Genomic DNA, 15891 nt, shown 5'->3' on the forward strand with positions numbered 1-15891 from the left:
CCCCCCCCTCCCCCCGCCACCTCCAATTTTGAACTGCCGTTACAATTACTTGTCTTGTCCACAGATGCTGCAAAACAGACTTTGCAAAATATTTTCTGTATACATATTGCAAAAGACAATTTATAGGATATTGTGAAAATATGTTAAGTTCACTTTTATGTTTCTTACCATTGGTACTTACTTTTTTCCATATTTTGATTGGAGTTATCTCTTGTAAAATATCTGAAGCAAAGGCAGAGAAATGTGCAATCCTTTCTGTTGTACTTTCACTGATAGCCCAGAGTCTAGCTTATTATCTGATAATCATATTGTTTTAAAGATCATTTCCTGTAGATTTGTCATGCAGTAAAATGTCAACTTTTTGAACTATCATTGTCAAAATAAAAATTTCCCTATGGATATATTAGTGTATTTCCTACTACAAAGTTAACCTCAGCAAAAATACTTCTTTCAAAAAAGCAAGATTCATATCAACTTCATAGAGAGGAAGCATTGTACACAGAGTTCTCAGAGTCATATTATTCAAACAGTATTTCAAATAAATATAATTGTTTTCCCCTGTTGTGACCTTATGTTTCCTTCAGATGCTTACTCATGAAAGATAATTTCATCGTGTAATGCATTTTCAAACAAAAGTAGACAACTCCATTTGGTTCTTAGGTCAAACATGTGAATAAAACTTTGTACTTTATCTTTTGGGACCTGTTCTATCTTATTGCTAATATGGTTCTACACGTGTTATTGGCAGCAGATATTTTCAGAATTTGCTTCTTCATGGACAGCATTCATTATGCATAAGATTAATGCATTCAGTCTTATCATGAAATCACATGATACAAATCATGTAACAATAATAGTCTTATTTATGACAAAAAATGAATAAAGTTGATAATGTCTACAATAAATTTTGTAATCACATGCTTTTATCAGTAATAAATAAGTCTTCCACACCATGCACATCATCTCAGTAAATTTTATAATGGTCCAATATAGCATTTTTGAACATCAAAGATTTGATTAACTAGTGAAAGTAATCAGATATGATGTTTATATACCAATCTGCCACTTGTATTTTCGTATCTATTATAATCTGTAAACTTGGTCCCAGTTTACTATGTCAACAAATATCAATAAAATATCATCTTGGAGACATCAACATTTTATTATCTAAAATATTAATTCAATTTCTATTAATACAGTACAGTCTTAGCTTTATCAGAATGTAATAAGGCATTGAACATGAGTATCTAGTGACATTCAGTACTGCTGGAGCATCACTGGCTTACAACTACTGCATGCTGTTTCAAATGATTCTATATTTACACTTTATGCAAGAACCACGAGTGGCCCGGTTAGCAATGACTTTGCAAATAATTTTGGCTAAAGTTATAACTTCCAATGACTTGAAAAATGTTAAGGATTATCCATTGCTGTGCTAAAGCAGATTTATATTTACTTATCTTTTATCCATTTCTTCCCAAGGAGGAATGATTATATTTTCTCTATCCTTTGAAAATTCCTTAGCATGCAGTTTCAGTCTGTCTTTGTATTATTGTTCACTTGTCTTGCCTTATATGCATCATCTCTAGAGTACTGGCAACGGCCTTGATTAATTAGCATTTGGAATGTGAGGTCTTTTGAAAAAAATACATTTTTAAGTGAAACCTATCCTTGAGGCTTTCTTTGGATGGAGAAACGGAATATTACACTGACAATGAAACAATTTTAATGTCCTTTATGAATAGATCATTTGCTTTAGTTGTCAGGTATTCTGCACATCAAAACAAGCTGGTTTTCCACATTGCAAGATATATCTATTGATTACAAATAAAGGCAAACAGTAAGAATGAAGATATTATAATGGCAATTAGGATTGTAATATTGCAAACTAAGGAGCCTGTGTTAAAGGAACTTTATAGTTTCTGTTTCTTTTCCAAAACCAAACTAGATACGGGATTAGAGTGCGGCAGATATTGGGATCATGACTTAAGTCCTGCTGTTCACATTGCAGCTGATGAAAATTGATCATAAACCATATTATTAATAAGCAAGAACTTCACATCATAAAATATGGATGGCAAGTGGAAAAAACGAGTATCTGGCTCATATTTCAGATATTTCCAGCAACCAAACGCAGACAGCGGAAGGAGCGGGGGGCAAACCAGACTCCCCACCCAGCCTTTCCTTCAACCACCTATGATAGAGACTATAATTCCTGTACAGTCACCTGAGAACTCACTTTTAGAGTGGAAGCAGATGATGATGATGACTCTAAGGGTAGTAGTTTAGTTTATCAGACCTTATTGATATCACGTGATCTCTCCGGAGTCCACCCAACAAGCAAATCCGAGAATGCGGCAGGAGGTGGGACCCTCCGACAACACGCACCCGCTGCTCTCTTCATCTACATTGCTTCATTGTGTTTGTTAATTTAATTTGTACTGACATTTGTTTCATCGGATTTGTACTCATATTTGTGAAGGAACCAGACCAATTTTCCCTCTCATTAAGTTAACTGGATATTAATTTTTTTAAATCAAATTCTGTGCACCTGGGCACAGACACAGGAAAATCTCCATAATGCTTTTCATCAAAAGAGTGGGCAAAAATTTGGCAGATGGAGTATAATGTTGGAAAGTGTGAGGTCATGCACTTTGGCAGAAAATAAATCGAAGAGCAAGTTATTATTTAAATGGAGAAAGATTGCAAAGTGCTGCAGTACAGCGGGACCCGGGGGTACTTGTGCATGAAACACAAAAGGATAGTATGCAGGTACAGCAAGTGATCAGGAAGGTCAATGGAATCTTGGCCTTTATTGCAAAGGGGATCGAGTATAAAAGCAAGGAAGTTTTGCTACAGCTATATAAGGTATTGGTGAGGCCTGGAATACTGTGTGCAATTTTGGTTTCCATATTTATGAAAGGATATACTTGCTTTGGAGGCAGTTCAGGGAAGGTTCACTAGGTTGATTCTGGGGATGAGGGGGTTGACTTATGAGGAAAGGTTGAGTAGGCTGGGCCTCTACTCATTGAAATTCAGAAGAATGAGAGATGATCTTATCGAAACATATAAGATTATGAGGGGACTTGACAAGGTGGATGCAGAGAGGATGTTTCTACTGATGGGGGAGACTAGAACTAGAGGGCACGATCTTAGAATAAGGGGCCGCCCATTTAAAACTGAGATGAGGAGAAATTTCTTCTCTCAGAAGGTTGTAAATCTGTGGAATTCGCTGCCTCAGAGAGCTGTGGAAGCCGGGACATTGAATAAATTTAAGACAGAAATAGACAGTTTCTTAAACGATAAGGGAATAAGGGGTTATGGGAAGCAGGAGGGGAAGTGGAGCTAAGCCCATGATCAGATCAGTCATGATCTTATTGAATGGTGGAGCAGGCTCAAGGGGCTGTATGGCCTACTCCTGTTCCTATTTCTTATGTTCTTATGTTCTTATTAGCATGCCAATGTCAACTTAATTAGATTTGGCTTCATTCCCCAAGGAGCCAAACAGTATACCTGTTGGTATTGGTGTACATTTTTAGTCCCTAACAGTATAAATATACTGATAGTCAACATACAACCTGCTCCAAAAATACATAGAAATTCATGTAGTAAATTTGTTTTAACCTTCATTAATCAGATTTTTTTCTCACGGAGCTTCTAAATGTTTGGAAGCAGGTGTAGAGTGACTACACTCCAAAAGTACTTACTTCAATGGCTGTAAAGTGCTTTGAGACTTCCAGTGGTCGTGAAAGGCACTTTATAAATGCAAGTCTTTCTTTTTTACTTGAAAGGGATGTCAGTTTTAATTGTTTTCTGCTCTTTAGTAAAAATATTTTCTTCTTAACCAGTTTTAGATGTCTGCATTTTATTTCACCTGGAATCATGAAATAACGAAGGCTTTTTCCTACTCTAAGCACAATGTTTTAGATGGTATCTATTCAGCTGATCTGAATCATGTTTGCCTTGCTGCTGCTTTACATTGTCCCGTTACATTTATAAGTATTCTACATTTTAGCAATAATGATACCATGTCATTTCTGCTGTTGTCATTCATGTCATTGTATTTTCACATCAGTTTTTTTTCTCAGCCACAAGTATATATTTTCTACTCATTCCTACTACACTTTGTACATTTGCAAGATCATGTTTTTATTTATAAGCCTTTTGAACTCAAAATCGAAGATATCCAATCTAAAAACAAAATTACAGCATGAATTACTTTTGGAGAATATTGGGTGTTGACGTTTAGGTACGTTAAAGGCGCTATATAAATACAAGTTGTTCTTATTGTTGCACCTAAAAATCGTAAGGAAATTGGAATCATAGAAAATTACGACACAGAAGGAGGCCATTCAGCCCATCGTGTCCATGCTGGTATGTAGAGAAGGATGAAGTCAGTGGCTAGGGAACAGAATTTGTGGCGGGGACCGAAAGCAATGGCTTTGATCTTCCCAATATTTAACTGGAGAATATTTCTGCTCATCCAGAACTGGATGTCGGACAAGCAGTCTGACGATTGGAGGGGGTCAAGAGAAATGGTAATGAGGTAGAGCTGGGTGTCATCAGCATACATGTGGAAACTGACGCTGAGTTTTCGGATGATGACACCAAGGGGCAACGTGTAGATGAGAAATAGGAGGGGACTAAGGATAATCCTTGGGCAACACCAGAGGTAACAATGCCAGTGTGGGAGGAGATGCCATTGCAGGTGATTCTCTGGCTACGATTAGATAGATAAGAATGGAACTAGGCGAGTGCAGTCTCACCAGGTGGTGGTGATGGAGAGGCGTTGGAGAAGGATGAAGTGGTCAGCCGTGTCAAAGGTTGCAGACAAGTCAAGAAGGTGAGGCGGCACATTTTGCCTTTGTCACAGTCACGAAGGATGCCATTTGTGACTTTGATGAGAGCCATTTCAGTACTGTGTATGGGCCAACCAAGGGCAAACCTATGCCTGGAGTGCACTTGGGTCCTGCAAATGGCTCAGGGAAGAATATCTACGTTATTCCTCACCAACATGCCCAAATATGCATTTCCAGTAGAGAACACTGGATAGCAATCCGGCACAGGAACCTTGGCCAATTTTTCATACACCTGGCCCATCAGCACTCAGGCTAATTATAGTCCTCTACCACCTCCTTATCTGAGACCGACTAAATCAGCATAGCCCAGGGAATGAATCGGGATCTTCTTGGTCTGACATTATTATTTTGGTGAGGCATTAGAGGACACCAGTTGGTATATTTTCTTATATTCTGCTTGTTTTTCAATAAGCATTTTTTCATGTGTTCTACTGGAGCTTCATGCTACTCCACTGAGCTACCACTGTCTTTGGCAGTCTGAATATGTCAGCAGGATATATTCTATAGTCATTCAGGTTAACTTTCCCTTCAATTCTCCCTCCTCCATTGGGGAAAGCTTCTTCTTGGGTTCACTCTTCTTCTACCCAATTACTGCTTAGATTAGGAACTCTGTGTGTGGGAATTTCTAGAACTCATGTCCTACACTCCCACAGCACAACATGTCATCAAACTAACACACTACACTCATTTTTAACTATTCAGGTTTTTAGCTCATACAGTTTTGAAACGTTTAAACTATGATTTCTGCAAGGAACTATTTAATCTTGCATTTCTAACAGACAGTTGCAAATGTCACTGGTATTGAAAATAATAAAATGTAAAGATTTGATTATCCTGCTGTGCAATGCCCTTGTTCTGTGAGTACTTGCCATGTTAAATATTTGTCACCATTTCATTCCCTCTTGGATTCTTTGATCTTTCAGTAATGCCTAATCTGAAATCAAAGTGGGGTTGTCTGATGTCTGTACTTCAGAACTACTCAGATTCTTGATAGTTCAGTGAACCTACTGCAAAAGGTTGACATTACTGGCTTCAAAGCAAAGGTTGAATAAGGTGGTGTTTTCCTTCATGTTGACACTTAATGCCACATCTGCTCCGATGCTGATCTAAATAGGTGGAATATTTGAGCTTTCTCTCTTATTGCCTTCAAATATTGCTGCACAACATATTTGTTTTCTTTGAGAGGTTTCAAGGTGTATTCTCATGCGTTAGATATATTATATAGATATCTATTTTATAGATATCTCTATTTTAAGCGCTTTCATGCACTAAGGGAAGAATTTTTTTGTATGTGCATATGCTAATTATGCATTACAGCACTCATTTTGTATATTTGTAGAAAAAAAGAATGAAAGGAAGAGAGGAAGGAAGGCTGGAAGGAAGGGAGGGATGGATGAAGGAAGGACGTTTGCACCTTTCATGATCTCAAAGCTGAGTCTGTATCCAGGTGCACCAGATTGCCTGGGCACACTGAATATTGAAAAATTGGACAAGTTGGAGACACCTATAAAGGCACATAGCTGATTTTTCTTCCATTAAAATGAATGGAGGAAAATCAGTTTTGTTCCTTTACAGTTGTGCCCTCTGACCCGCCCGATATTCACTGCACCTCGGCGGTTGACTGTGCCTCAGGGCAGATCCAGGAAAATCTCCCCATAAAACTGTAAAGATTAGTAAACAACAAAACAATAACTCCTATAATTACTTTACTTTCAGTGCTCCATTTCCTGTGGGAAAGGAAGTAAGTATCGCACTGTTTACTGCATGGCTAAAGATGGAAAGGAAGTAGAGGAAGAGCGTTGTAAACATCTGGAAAGACCAAAAGCACACAAACGATGCCGAGGAGGTAGATGTCCTAAATGGAAAACGGGAGACTGGGCACAGGTGAAGTATAAAACTTTCTGCAAAGTACAGAATTTACTTGTTTCAGCAGTCAATTTCCCTTTAACTTTTGTATTAAGCTATGATCAAAAAAAAGAGATATAATAAAATTATAAACTAAGCCAAAAAGTCTGACTTTTTGCGAAAATAAGACATTTTTCCTCATCTTCCCCTCCATGGTCCCAGCACTAGACAGGACAACATACCTTATGTGTGCTCTTGTCCAGCCCCAGAATCACAGCTGCATTTTAAGGACAGACATCAAGATCTTCTGGCTGCCAATGGTGATAAGATTTTAAAATTCTGGGGGCAATTAAAAAATGATAACACAATCCTTACCTAAAATTCTTCAACTTGTGCCCAGACCCCCACAGACTCTCTGGCTGGTAGGGTCTTGAGGTAGGCCTATGGTGGGATCAAATTGTCCATGTAAAGTGATCACATGGTAATGATACCCTCCTGGCAGTGATGGTGCTATAGTGCCTTAGTTTAACTTCTAACTCCACAACCGAAAGTGCAGAGAATCCCTTATGCTTAACTAAATCTATGTGTCTGCTTCTCAAATCCCTAAGTTTTGATGTATAACTATAAATAATAATATGAATCAAAGTAATATATAAAAATAAAGACAGAATATATAACTTTACAGTAAATACTGAGTTCCATTTGTGCGGCCTTGTCTAATTATCCCCTGCCCTCTAACCCCATTTCACCTGAAGATGAAACTTTGGTTTGACTCCCATGTGCACTGCTATAGGAAATCAACTGGTATTTTGTTAAAAAGATGGAGGGTTCAAATTCCTCTCCAGTTCCAGCAGCCTGCTGCCATGAGTCCAGCAGAATTGTTTGCAGAGCTCAGCACCAGGGTACATGGGGTCCCAACCTTGGTTAGGAAATTCAGGTAAGCCTTGTAAGTGGTAGAGCCTCTGCTCAACCCTGACGAGCCCAGCCATGCCAGAGGACGTGGGGGTTCCTATCTTCTCAATCCATAAAGGACTCGGCATAACACGTATATCACGTGAGATGAAGTACATGTGCCTCCGGAAGGCAAAGTTGTGTCCCATTATGGAACCCAGGCAAGGGAAGCAACCTGGATCCCAAAGCTCAGGTAAAAATTAAAATAAAAACATTTTGGAGCAGTCACTTTACACAGTGGGTCGAAGGAAGGACTGCAAGAGATCTCCAGGGGTGAGTCAGGGTGCCCACCACCAATGGTGGCCAGACATTGGAATTTCCAGCAGCAATGAGAATGGTAAGCATCCAACATGTGTCCATTGTGGCACAGGTCCCTGTTGGTCCCATCCAATAGACCCCTCAAACTTCATCAGGGTCAGCACTGCAGGCACATTTCCAACCAACTGCCAACTGCCTGGATCACAGCCCACGGATATTCGGGGGCCAGCAAATAAATCTTTTTAATACAAATCTCATCATAACAAAGCAAACATTTTATTTGATCCCAGTGGATGTTTCATTACAGTCTGTAAAGCAGTTCAATTTTTTTTAGATGAACTTCTGATAAGAGCAGTGTTGTTGCTATCCTTGAGGTTATATTCATCTGGTTTGACTATATTTTTCCTAATAGTCCATTTAACTTCACAGTCCAGTCACATTTCTCAAAAGTATTGCTCGTTAGAGGAACAGTAAAACTATTAGTTATTGATGACGTTAATGTATGCTATCTATTATATCAGTTCAGTTCAATTATGAAAAGTGCTTGTGGTTGAGATGTTATGACTATTTTCTTATCTATGTCCGTATAGGATTTCACTAAAAGCAAGCAATAGGCAGTTTCCTCTCCTAATCTCTCACGAACAGATAGTTACTCAGCTCCAGATTTCTGGAAAGTGCACTGCACACGTGCTGCTTTCATGATTTTTTCTCTCTTTCTTCCCCTTAATGCTTTCTTCGAAACTAAGTAAAACCCATTGTCCATGGAAACCTGCCAATATCTTAAATACAGTAACCACATGTGCAAGTTAACCTCACACCATGGGATAGTTACAATTGACCTCAGAGCCTCGAGACAAATAAAAGGAAAATTAGGATTCTTGTTCCTGATCATTACCTAGTGATTTTTGCTGGGAGTGCATTTGTTTGCACGTAAGGTAGGGACAGGATGAGCTCAACTATGATAAGGGAGTCAAGGGTTATGGGGAGTGGGCAGGGAAGTGGAGCTGAGGCCAAGATCAGCCATGATCTTATTGAATGGTGGAGCAGGCTCGAGGGGCCAAATGGCCTACACCTGCTCCTTATGTTCTTTTGATGTTCCCCATGATTATACAATCTACCAACATTCATTGTCTGGGCTCATGCTTCAAGTGTGAACAGTTGAATAAGTTACCAAGGTGCCACTGGCTTCTTTTGAAGCCATACTCAGCAAGAGTCACTACCTTTAGGAGAGCAGAAGTCAAGGGCAGAACATTGAAAAAAATACTAAATAGATAATATTTACATTTCTTGAAAATCCTTGGGACTTACTTTGCATTTAGTTGTTCATATAGACAGTATGAAGCTTCCAATATCAATCTGATCATGTCATTGAATGATAAATTTAGAACTTCAAATTCAACAATTACAGTATTATAAATCTTAAAATATTTCTTTGACAAGTATTGTACTAAATTTTGGGGGCAAAATGGATACTTTTGAAAACCAGTGGCATCAGCAGTATTCAGTTTGATCTTGCTGTACTGTTTATTATTACTATTGCTTCCAATATTGACAAATACATAGAAGACTTTTTTTATATCACCAGCTTGTAAGTTTTCTGTACCTAAAGATTCAAAACTACTTTGAGAAGGTCTCATTAGTAGAACGTTTATGGTTGTCTTGAGATTTTCAGTGCAGAAAAACCAAATGGATTCTTATCTGGAATCTTTATCAGCAACTTAAAATTCTTTGGGCTGGATTTTCGGTTGTCTATAGCCACAGTTAACGGCCAGAGGGGTCATTAATGCGAGCATTGGAGCTTAGCAACCGTGCACCCAGCTTTTAGCGCCCCGACAAAATATTCATTAGAACCGCTAGCGCCTGGCTGCTGATCACTCCGATCAGGACGTATTCCTGGTGCAACGCGCACACTTGCATCCCGGTCACTAAATTCGGTGCGTGTACCTCATTGAGCGCCTGCCAATAACGTCGTCTGGAAAAACAGTGGGTACAGGCTTGCAGAGTCATTAACTGGTGGCCACTTAAAGGGATGTGAAAGCGTTTCCCTCGGAGGTCACAGTCAGTGCAAGGTTTACACACAGCACGGTGAGTGAGCCTCCGAGTTTGCAGCAGCAGACAGACATAACAGGTTGAAAACAAGTGATTTTGAAAACTTTAAAGGGTATATTACTATGCCATGCCTTTAAGACTTGGCTTTTCCCGGGATCTGATTCGGAGTTCCGTGTATGCACAATGGGTCTGCAAAATGTACCAATCAAAGTTCTGGTGTGCAATGGCTGATTTGTCACCCCTGTCAGTTCTTCGACCAATTCTGATTAATTTCTGGGCAAGAGGTGCAAACTTTTTCAAGGCGCTAAAAATACCGTTCCACCTGGATTAATGCTGCAACTGAGGCGCGACTGAATTTCTATCCCCCGCCCACCCCCCCCCCCCCCAACTGTGTGATTGGAAACACGAGTGCATTTTACACCATTAAAACACTTTAAAAAAATATACTTGGGATGAGGGTGACACGGACAAAGCCAATTCTGTTGACCAATCCTAGTTGCCCTGAGAAGATGGTGGCGTACCGTTGCACTCCTTGTGGTGATGGTACTCTCACAATAGTGTTAGCTGGGGAATTCCAGGAATCTGACCCATCAATGACGAAGGAACAGAGATGTATGTCCAAGTTAAAATGGTGTGCAATTCAAAGGGAATCTTGGAGTTGATGATGCTCCCACAACGTTGATACTCTTGTTATGCTTGGTGGGAGAGTTGCAAGGTAGAAGAATGCTGTTGAAGTAACTTTGGTGTGTTGCTGCATTCAATGTGTGCTGGTGATAGGAGGGTGTGGATACTGAGTCCATTGGCAGGAAATCAATGGAACTGCTCTGTCCTAGATAGTGTCAACATCTTGAATGCTGTTGTGGCTTAATATCCAGGCAAATGGTGAGTATTCCTGACTTCAGCCTTGTAAATAGTGCTGAGGCTTTGAGTGGTCAGGAGGTGAGATACTCATCGCAGTGTGCCCAACTTCTGTCCTGCTCTTGTAGTTATGATATTGGCATGGCTGATTGTGCCCAACTTCTGGTCAATGGTGACCCCCACCCCCAGCTCCCAAGGATGTTGATATTGAGGGATTCAGTGATGGTCGTGCTGTTGAAGATCAATGGATGGCGGTTTGGCTTTCTCTTGTTTGAAATGGTCATTACCTGGCAATTGTATGGCGTGAATTTTACCTGCCATTTGTCAGCCCAAGTCTGGATGTTATCTGCTGTAAGCTGACATGGGCTGCTTTATTACCAGAAGAGCTGTGAATGGAGCTGGACACTGTGGAATAGTCAGCGAACAGCCCCACTTCTGACTTTATAACATGAGGGAAGAACATTAATGAAGCAGCTGAAGATGGTAGAGCCTAGGATGCTTACCTTATGAGCTTCTGCAGTGATGCCCTGGGGCTATGGTGATAATCTTTCTTTGTTTCAAGTGTGACTCCCGCCACTGGAGTGTTTTCCTTTTACCTCCCTCCAGACCCTGCCCGCCCGCCCCCACCCCCTGATTGACCTCAGTTTTGCTAGGGTTCCTTGGTGCCATACTCAGTTGAATGCTGCCTTGATGTCACTTTCACCTCACCTTTGACATTCAGCTCTTGCGTCCAGATCTGGATCTGTGATGAGGTCTGGAGCCAACTCGCTATGACGGTTATTAAAACCTTCATAAAGATATGGTTCTGCTTTATATTACACATCTTTGTAACTGTTTATTTTTAATATTCTTTTTCTAAATCAAGTAAGATTAGGACTCAGAACAACTGAACTATTATTGATGCAGATTTACAATTAAATGCTGTGTAGGTTTACTATTTCTTGTATGTGTGTTTGTACAATTCATCAGTTATTTTAGTGTTACTTAGAAGTAGCACAGTCAGATATTCGGAATAAAGTACACAGTCAACACTAGATAGTCATGTGCTGCAGTGGGATACATAAGCACAGCCAATGATGAATAAAAGTATTGTCTGTAAACACTCTAGTAATGACTCCATGAGGTAAGGTATTGTACTTGAACTGTGGTGACCTTAGTCCATTTATTGCAGCTCCTGAGTGAGGGTACAGCATGGTGAGTTCCCTTTTATACCTGGTTACCTGTCGTGTACAGGTGACCCCGAGGTCTCCACCAGTTGCACCCTCTGGTGGTACGAGCATAGTGTATACAGTGTGAAGGTACATCCAGTAGTCTTATGTAACTGTACATTGAGTGTACAGGGTATATACTTATGTTATATATACACAACAAAAAGGATGTGGAATTGGACGCTGCCATTTGATATGTCTGGTTATTTATAAGAGTACGGTAAGAGTGCACCAAGCTTGGTCCATCATTTGTAATGATGTTTTCCTTGGTTTATAATTCTGTGACTGACTCTCATCTCGTGATTTAGCATGAAGAGTTTCTGTGCATCCATACCAATTGCCTCAATGAGTTCAAAAAGTTGCATAATATCACTTCTTTGTCTTTATTTTTCTAGTGAGAACAATATGTAATTGATTGAAAAGGTTTCCTTCACTGAACCCTTTAATAGCCCTACTGCAACAAAAACAAAGCATTTTTATATATGATGGATTATTTAATGTCTTCCTGGTCACAGCCCACACCAGGTTAATGTTGTTTCAGACCAGCTGTTACTGCATATTATAGAAAATATACATTACATTCTGGTATGCCAAAGGCATTAACATGTGTCAGTCGCTTGCTTCCATAGGAGAAAGGGTAGTTAAATACCCTAATGTTTCTTAATTGCAGAGCAACTTCTGTCATACTTACCAGTGACCCGAATGGCTGACTGGAGATGTGGTAATTTCAGGTTGTTGAAAGTGTTTTGAATAGGCCGAGCCGTTCCATTCAATTCAAACATCCTTTGTGATTGACATCTGGGAATCTTTCTAAAGTATCTGTTTGATTGGCATCTCTAAGTTGGACAGACAAAAGGCTTTAATTTTCTTTGTTTCAGAGGCCTCTATATTTACGGGGGGGGGGGGAGGCAGGGGAGAGGGACGACTCAGCTGCTGTGAAACGCAGAAACATGGAAAAGGCGAGGGTCCTGCCAAATGTAATTGAGAGGCTGGCTGGCTGCCGGGCAGGAAAGCCTGATGTACAAGGTCACAGCCAGGGACCAGAGAATCATAGGGGGGGTGAGAGATCGCGGGGAGGGAGGCAGATTGCAACAGGTTAACTTGAAGGGCCGGGTGGAAGCACTCCTTCAATCCATCTCCTCCTGGCCCACAAGCAGTGCTGGAAAAGCACGTAGCTGCTGGATCCGGCTGATCTCGCCTCCCTTTAGCTGCCAGATCTCCAGAGGCTGAGGAAACCCAGCCCGCAGCCATTAAATCCATATGGCTGCTAGAATCTGAGGCACGTGGACTCTACTATAATTACTGACCCATATTACGAGAGCAAGTTACTTTCCCAACTCCCAAACTTTCCCCAGTTAAAGCGGCGAGTTGGTGTCAGATTTCCCTTTTTTAAAAATTTAACTCCCCCCCCCGCCCCCCCCCGCCACCGCCCCGGCCCAAGGGTTTCTTCCTAGGAGTTTTGACTGAATTGCAGCCAGAGAATCAAGCAGTCTGAAACCAATAGCACAAGGCTATTCAGAACATCATGTGGTAGTTTATCAACACGAAAGAAGTGAACAACAACTGTGTTTTAGTGTGAATTTTATGCGGAGGGTTTTCGCAGTAGAAGGACCTTTGTCGTTTTGACATTTTGTGGAGAATAGTAAAGTTTATAGTTATTGTAAACTAATCCATCTCCCTGGCGACACACGTGGGGAGTCGAGACCAACTGTATTATTCAGGCCAAGCAGGGCTAAAGGGCAGGGATAATTGAACTTGGTCAAAAAGAGGAAGGGAAACGTAAGGCCGAGGGTGGTTGGAAGCTGGAGATGGTGAGACAGAGGAAGTATGACCTACCACAGGTCTACCACAGAAAGTTGTTGAGGCCAATTCACTAAATATGTTCAAAAAGGAGTTAGATGTAGTCCTTACTACTACGGGGATCAAGGGGTATGGCGAGAAAGCAGGAATGGGGTACTGAAGTTGCATGTTCAGCCATGAACTCATTGAATGGCGGTGCAGGCTCGAAGGGCCAAATGGCCTACTCCTGCACCTATTTTCTATGTTTCTATGTTTCTATGAGAGAGATAAGGGAGAAGAGAAGGGTAGGGAGGGAGGGGAGAAAAGGGACGAGAGGGAAGGGAGAGCTTGGAGGAGGAGGGGTAAAGGTAAAGAGATGGTTAGTTTGGGGATATGAGGAAGAAGATGGGATACAGTGGATGAGGAGGTTAGCTTCGGTCAGTTAAGTGATGCTCTGGTCACTCGTGCTGCGTGAGTGGGGATAGTGATGTTTGACTGGTCAGTATTGCAGAGTTGGGAAGGTGTGTTAAGGTGAGGTATCTGAGCTACGATCACCAACACGATGGTCAGTATGGGAGGAATATGTAGCTTGACTGAGGGAGATTGCCTAGGTACTGCCTGGCGGGGGGAATTATTATGGCCCAGAAATTGCCGCAAAAAAATTACGAAAATACCTGGTGTTCCCAGAGGAATGAACACTTCGCTCCGAGGCCTGGATGTGCTGCGCTTAACCCAGAACTTGTGGGGCCTCTACGGGCGCGTGCACATATCGTACATACCCGGAGAGGCCGCAACTTACAGCCCAGTATTTCTGCTGGGTTTGCAGCCCTCAATTGTGGTTTGAGGTGTTCCTTCGACACATCTATACTTATTGGGGTAGAGAGTCAAGCGTGGGATGTATCACACTATTTGCACAGTGAGGGAATGCAATGTGGAATTGGGTTATGGCCACAATATATTTATATGCCAATGGGAGACCGGGTCTATTTTGAGGGCCGCGCCTCAATACCATACAGGCCGTGGCACCCCGCTCGGCTCACCAACTCCAGGCCGGCACAATGTCTGGCTGACCACCAGAGACGGAACCGGCCAGGTGGAGAGGGGGGCAGGGGGCATTTGTGGAAGTGGGAGCCCAGCACAGCAACAGCCTACATTATTTGTTGTGGAGCCGAGGGACAATTCCTCCCCCTGACCCACAATGATAATTTATTTTTTAAACGTAATATTATGGCTCTCCTTCAACTGGACCACCAGATGAAACTGGACAGAATGTGCTCGGCACGCGCACTACCTAGTTGTGTCCCAAAATGGCAATCGGGTCCCATGTACATCACAGGACTCCAATTTGCATGATAAAAGGGATTGCCAGTTGAATCAAGCGAATACTCTAGTCGCCCAGCAGTAGGCCCTTCCAAAGATGGCGTCAGTCAGATCGAGAGTGAGAACAGGGCAGTGAGCTTTTCCCCACCATTCTAGGGGAGTTACCACCCTGTTTGCACCCAGTGACACCCATGAAAATGTAGCCCTCGATTTCAACTCTAATTTCATTTCGATTTCTTGGATATATTTCCTTTAAATTAGTGCATTATGAACCCCTTAAAATATTTGCTAAATGTTCATTTTATTGTCAACTATTATTTTCTTCAAAAAGTCAACTCCATCTACCCGCCTTTCTCCATATCTCTTGATATCCTTAGCTAATGAAAATTTATCTTCATTATAGCATTGTAAATCGCAAACTTTGTGGGCCCTAATGTTTCAAATAATTCTGACGTAAGGCATTAACAAAATAATGGCATTCTACTCACCAGCATAGTCCAATGACTCTAATGTGGACATTCAATTCACCAACCAAACATTGGTGCCATAAAGTTATACATCGCTTTTCCAGTCCCCAATTTTACCAACTTTCTGGTATCGATACAAACAGTGTGAACTGGAGCTGGAAAATCTGTACAGAAAGTGAACAGTTGGTAATTATGTATTTGTACCCTCCAAATATTCTGACTTCTAAATCCTCCGAATTTACTTTTTTGAGCTTCTAAAAACCATTGGGCTGGATTTTAGGCTTTCATGTTTTGGGA

At 41.1% G+C, this 15891-nt stretch overlaps 1 protein-coding gene across 1 annotated transcript in view; it reads left to right on the forward strand.

Moving 5' to 3' along the window:
* The window catches only part of adamts9 (ADAM metallopeptidase with thrombospondin type 1 motif, 9), a 462662-nt gene that overhangs the window by 265832 nt on the left and 180939 nt on the right, over positions 1-15891 (forward strand). Inside the window, exon 29 of the mRNA XM_070895215.1 lies at positions 6576-6743. Within this exon, the coding sequence (XP_070751316.1) occupies positions 6576-6743 (168 nt within the window). The remainder of the gene's footprint in view (positions 1-6575; positions 6744-15891) is intronic.

This window comes from Pristiophorus japonicus, chromosome 12 (genome assembly GCF_044704955.1).
Source record: "Pristiophorus japonicus isolate sPriJap1 chromosome 12, sPriJap1.hap1, whole genome shotgun sequence".
Classification (NCBI taxonomy): domain Eukaryota; kingdom Metazoa; phylum Chordata; class Chondrichthyes; family Pristiophoridae; genus Pristiophorus; species Pristiophorus japonicus.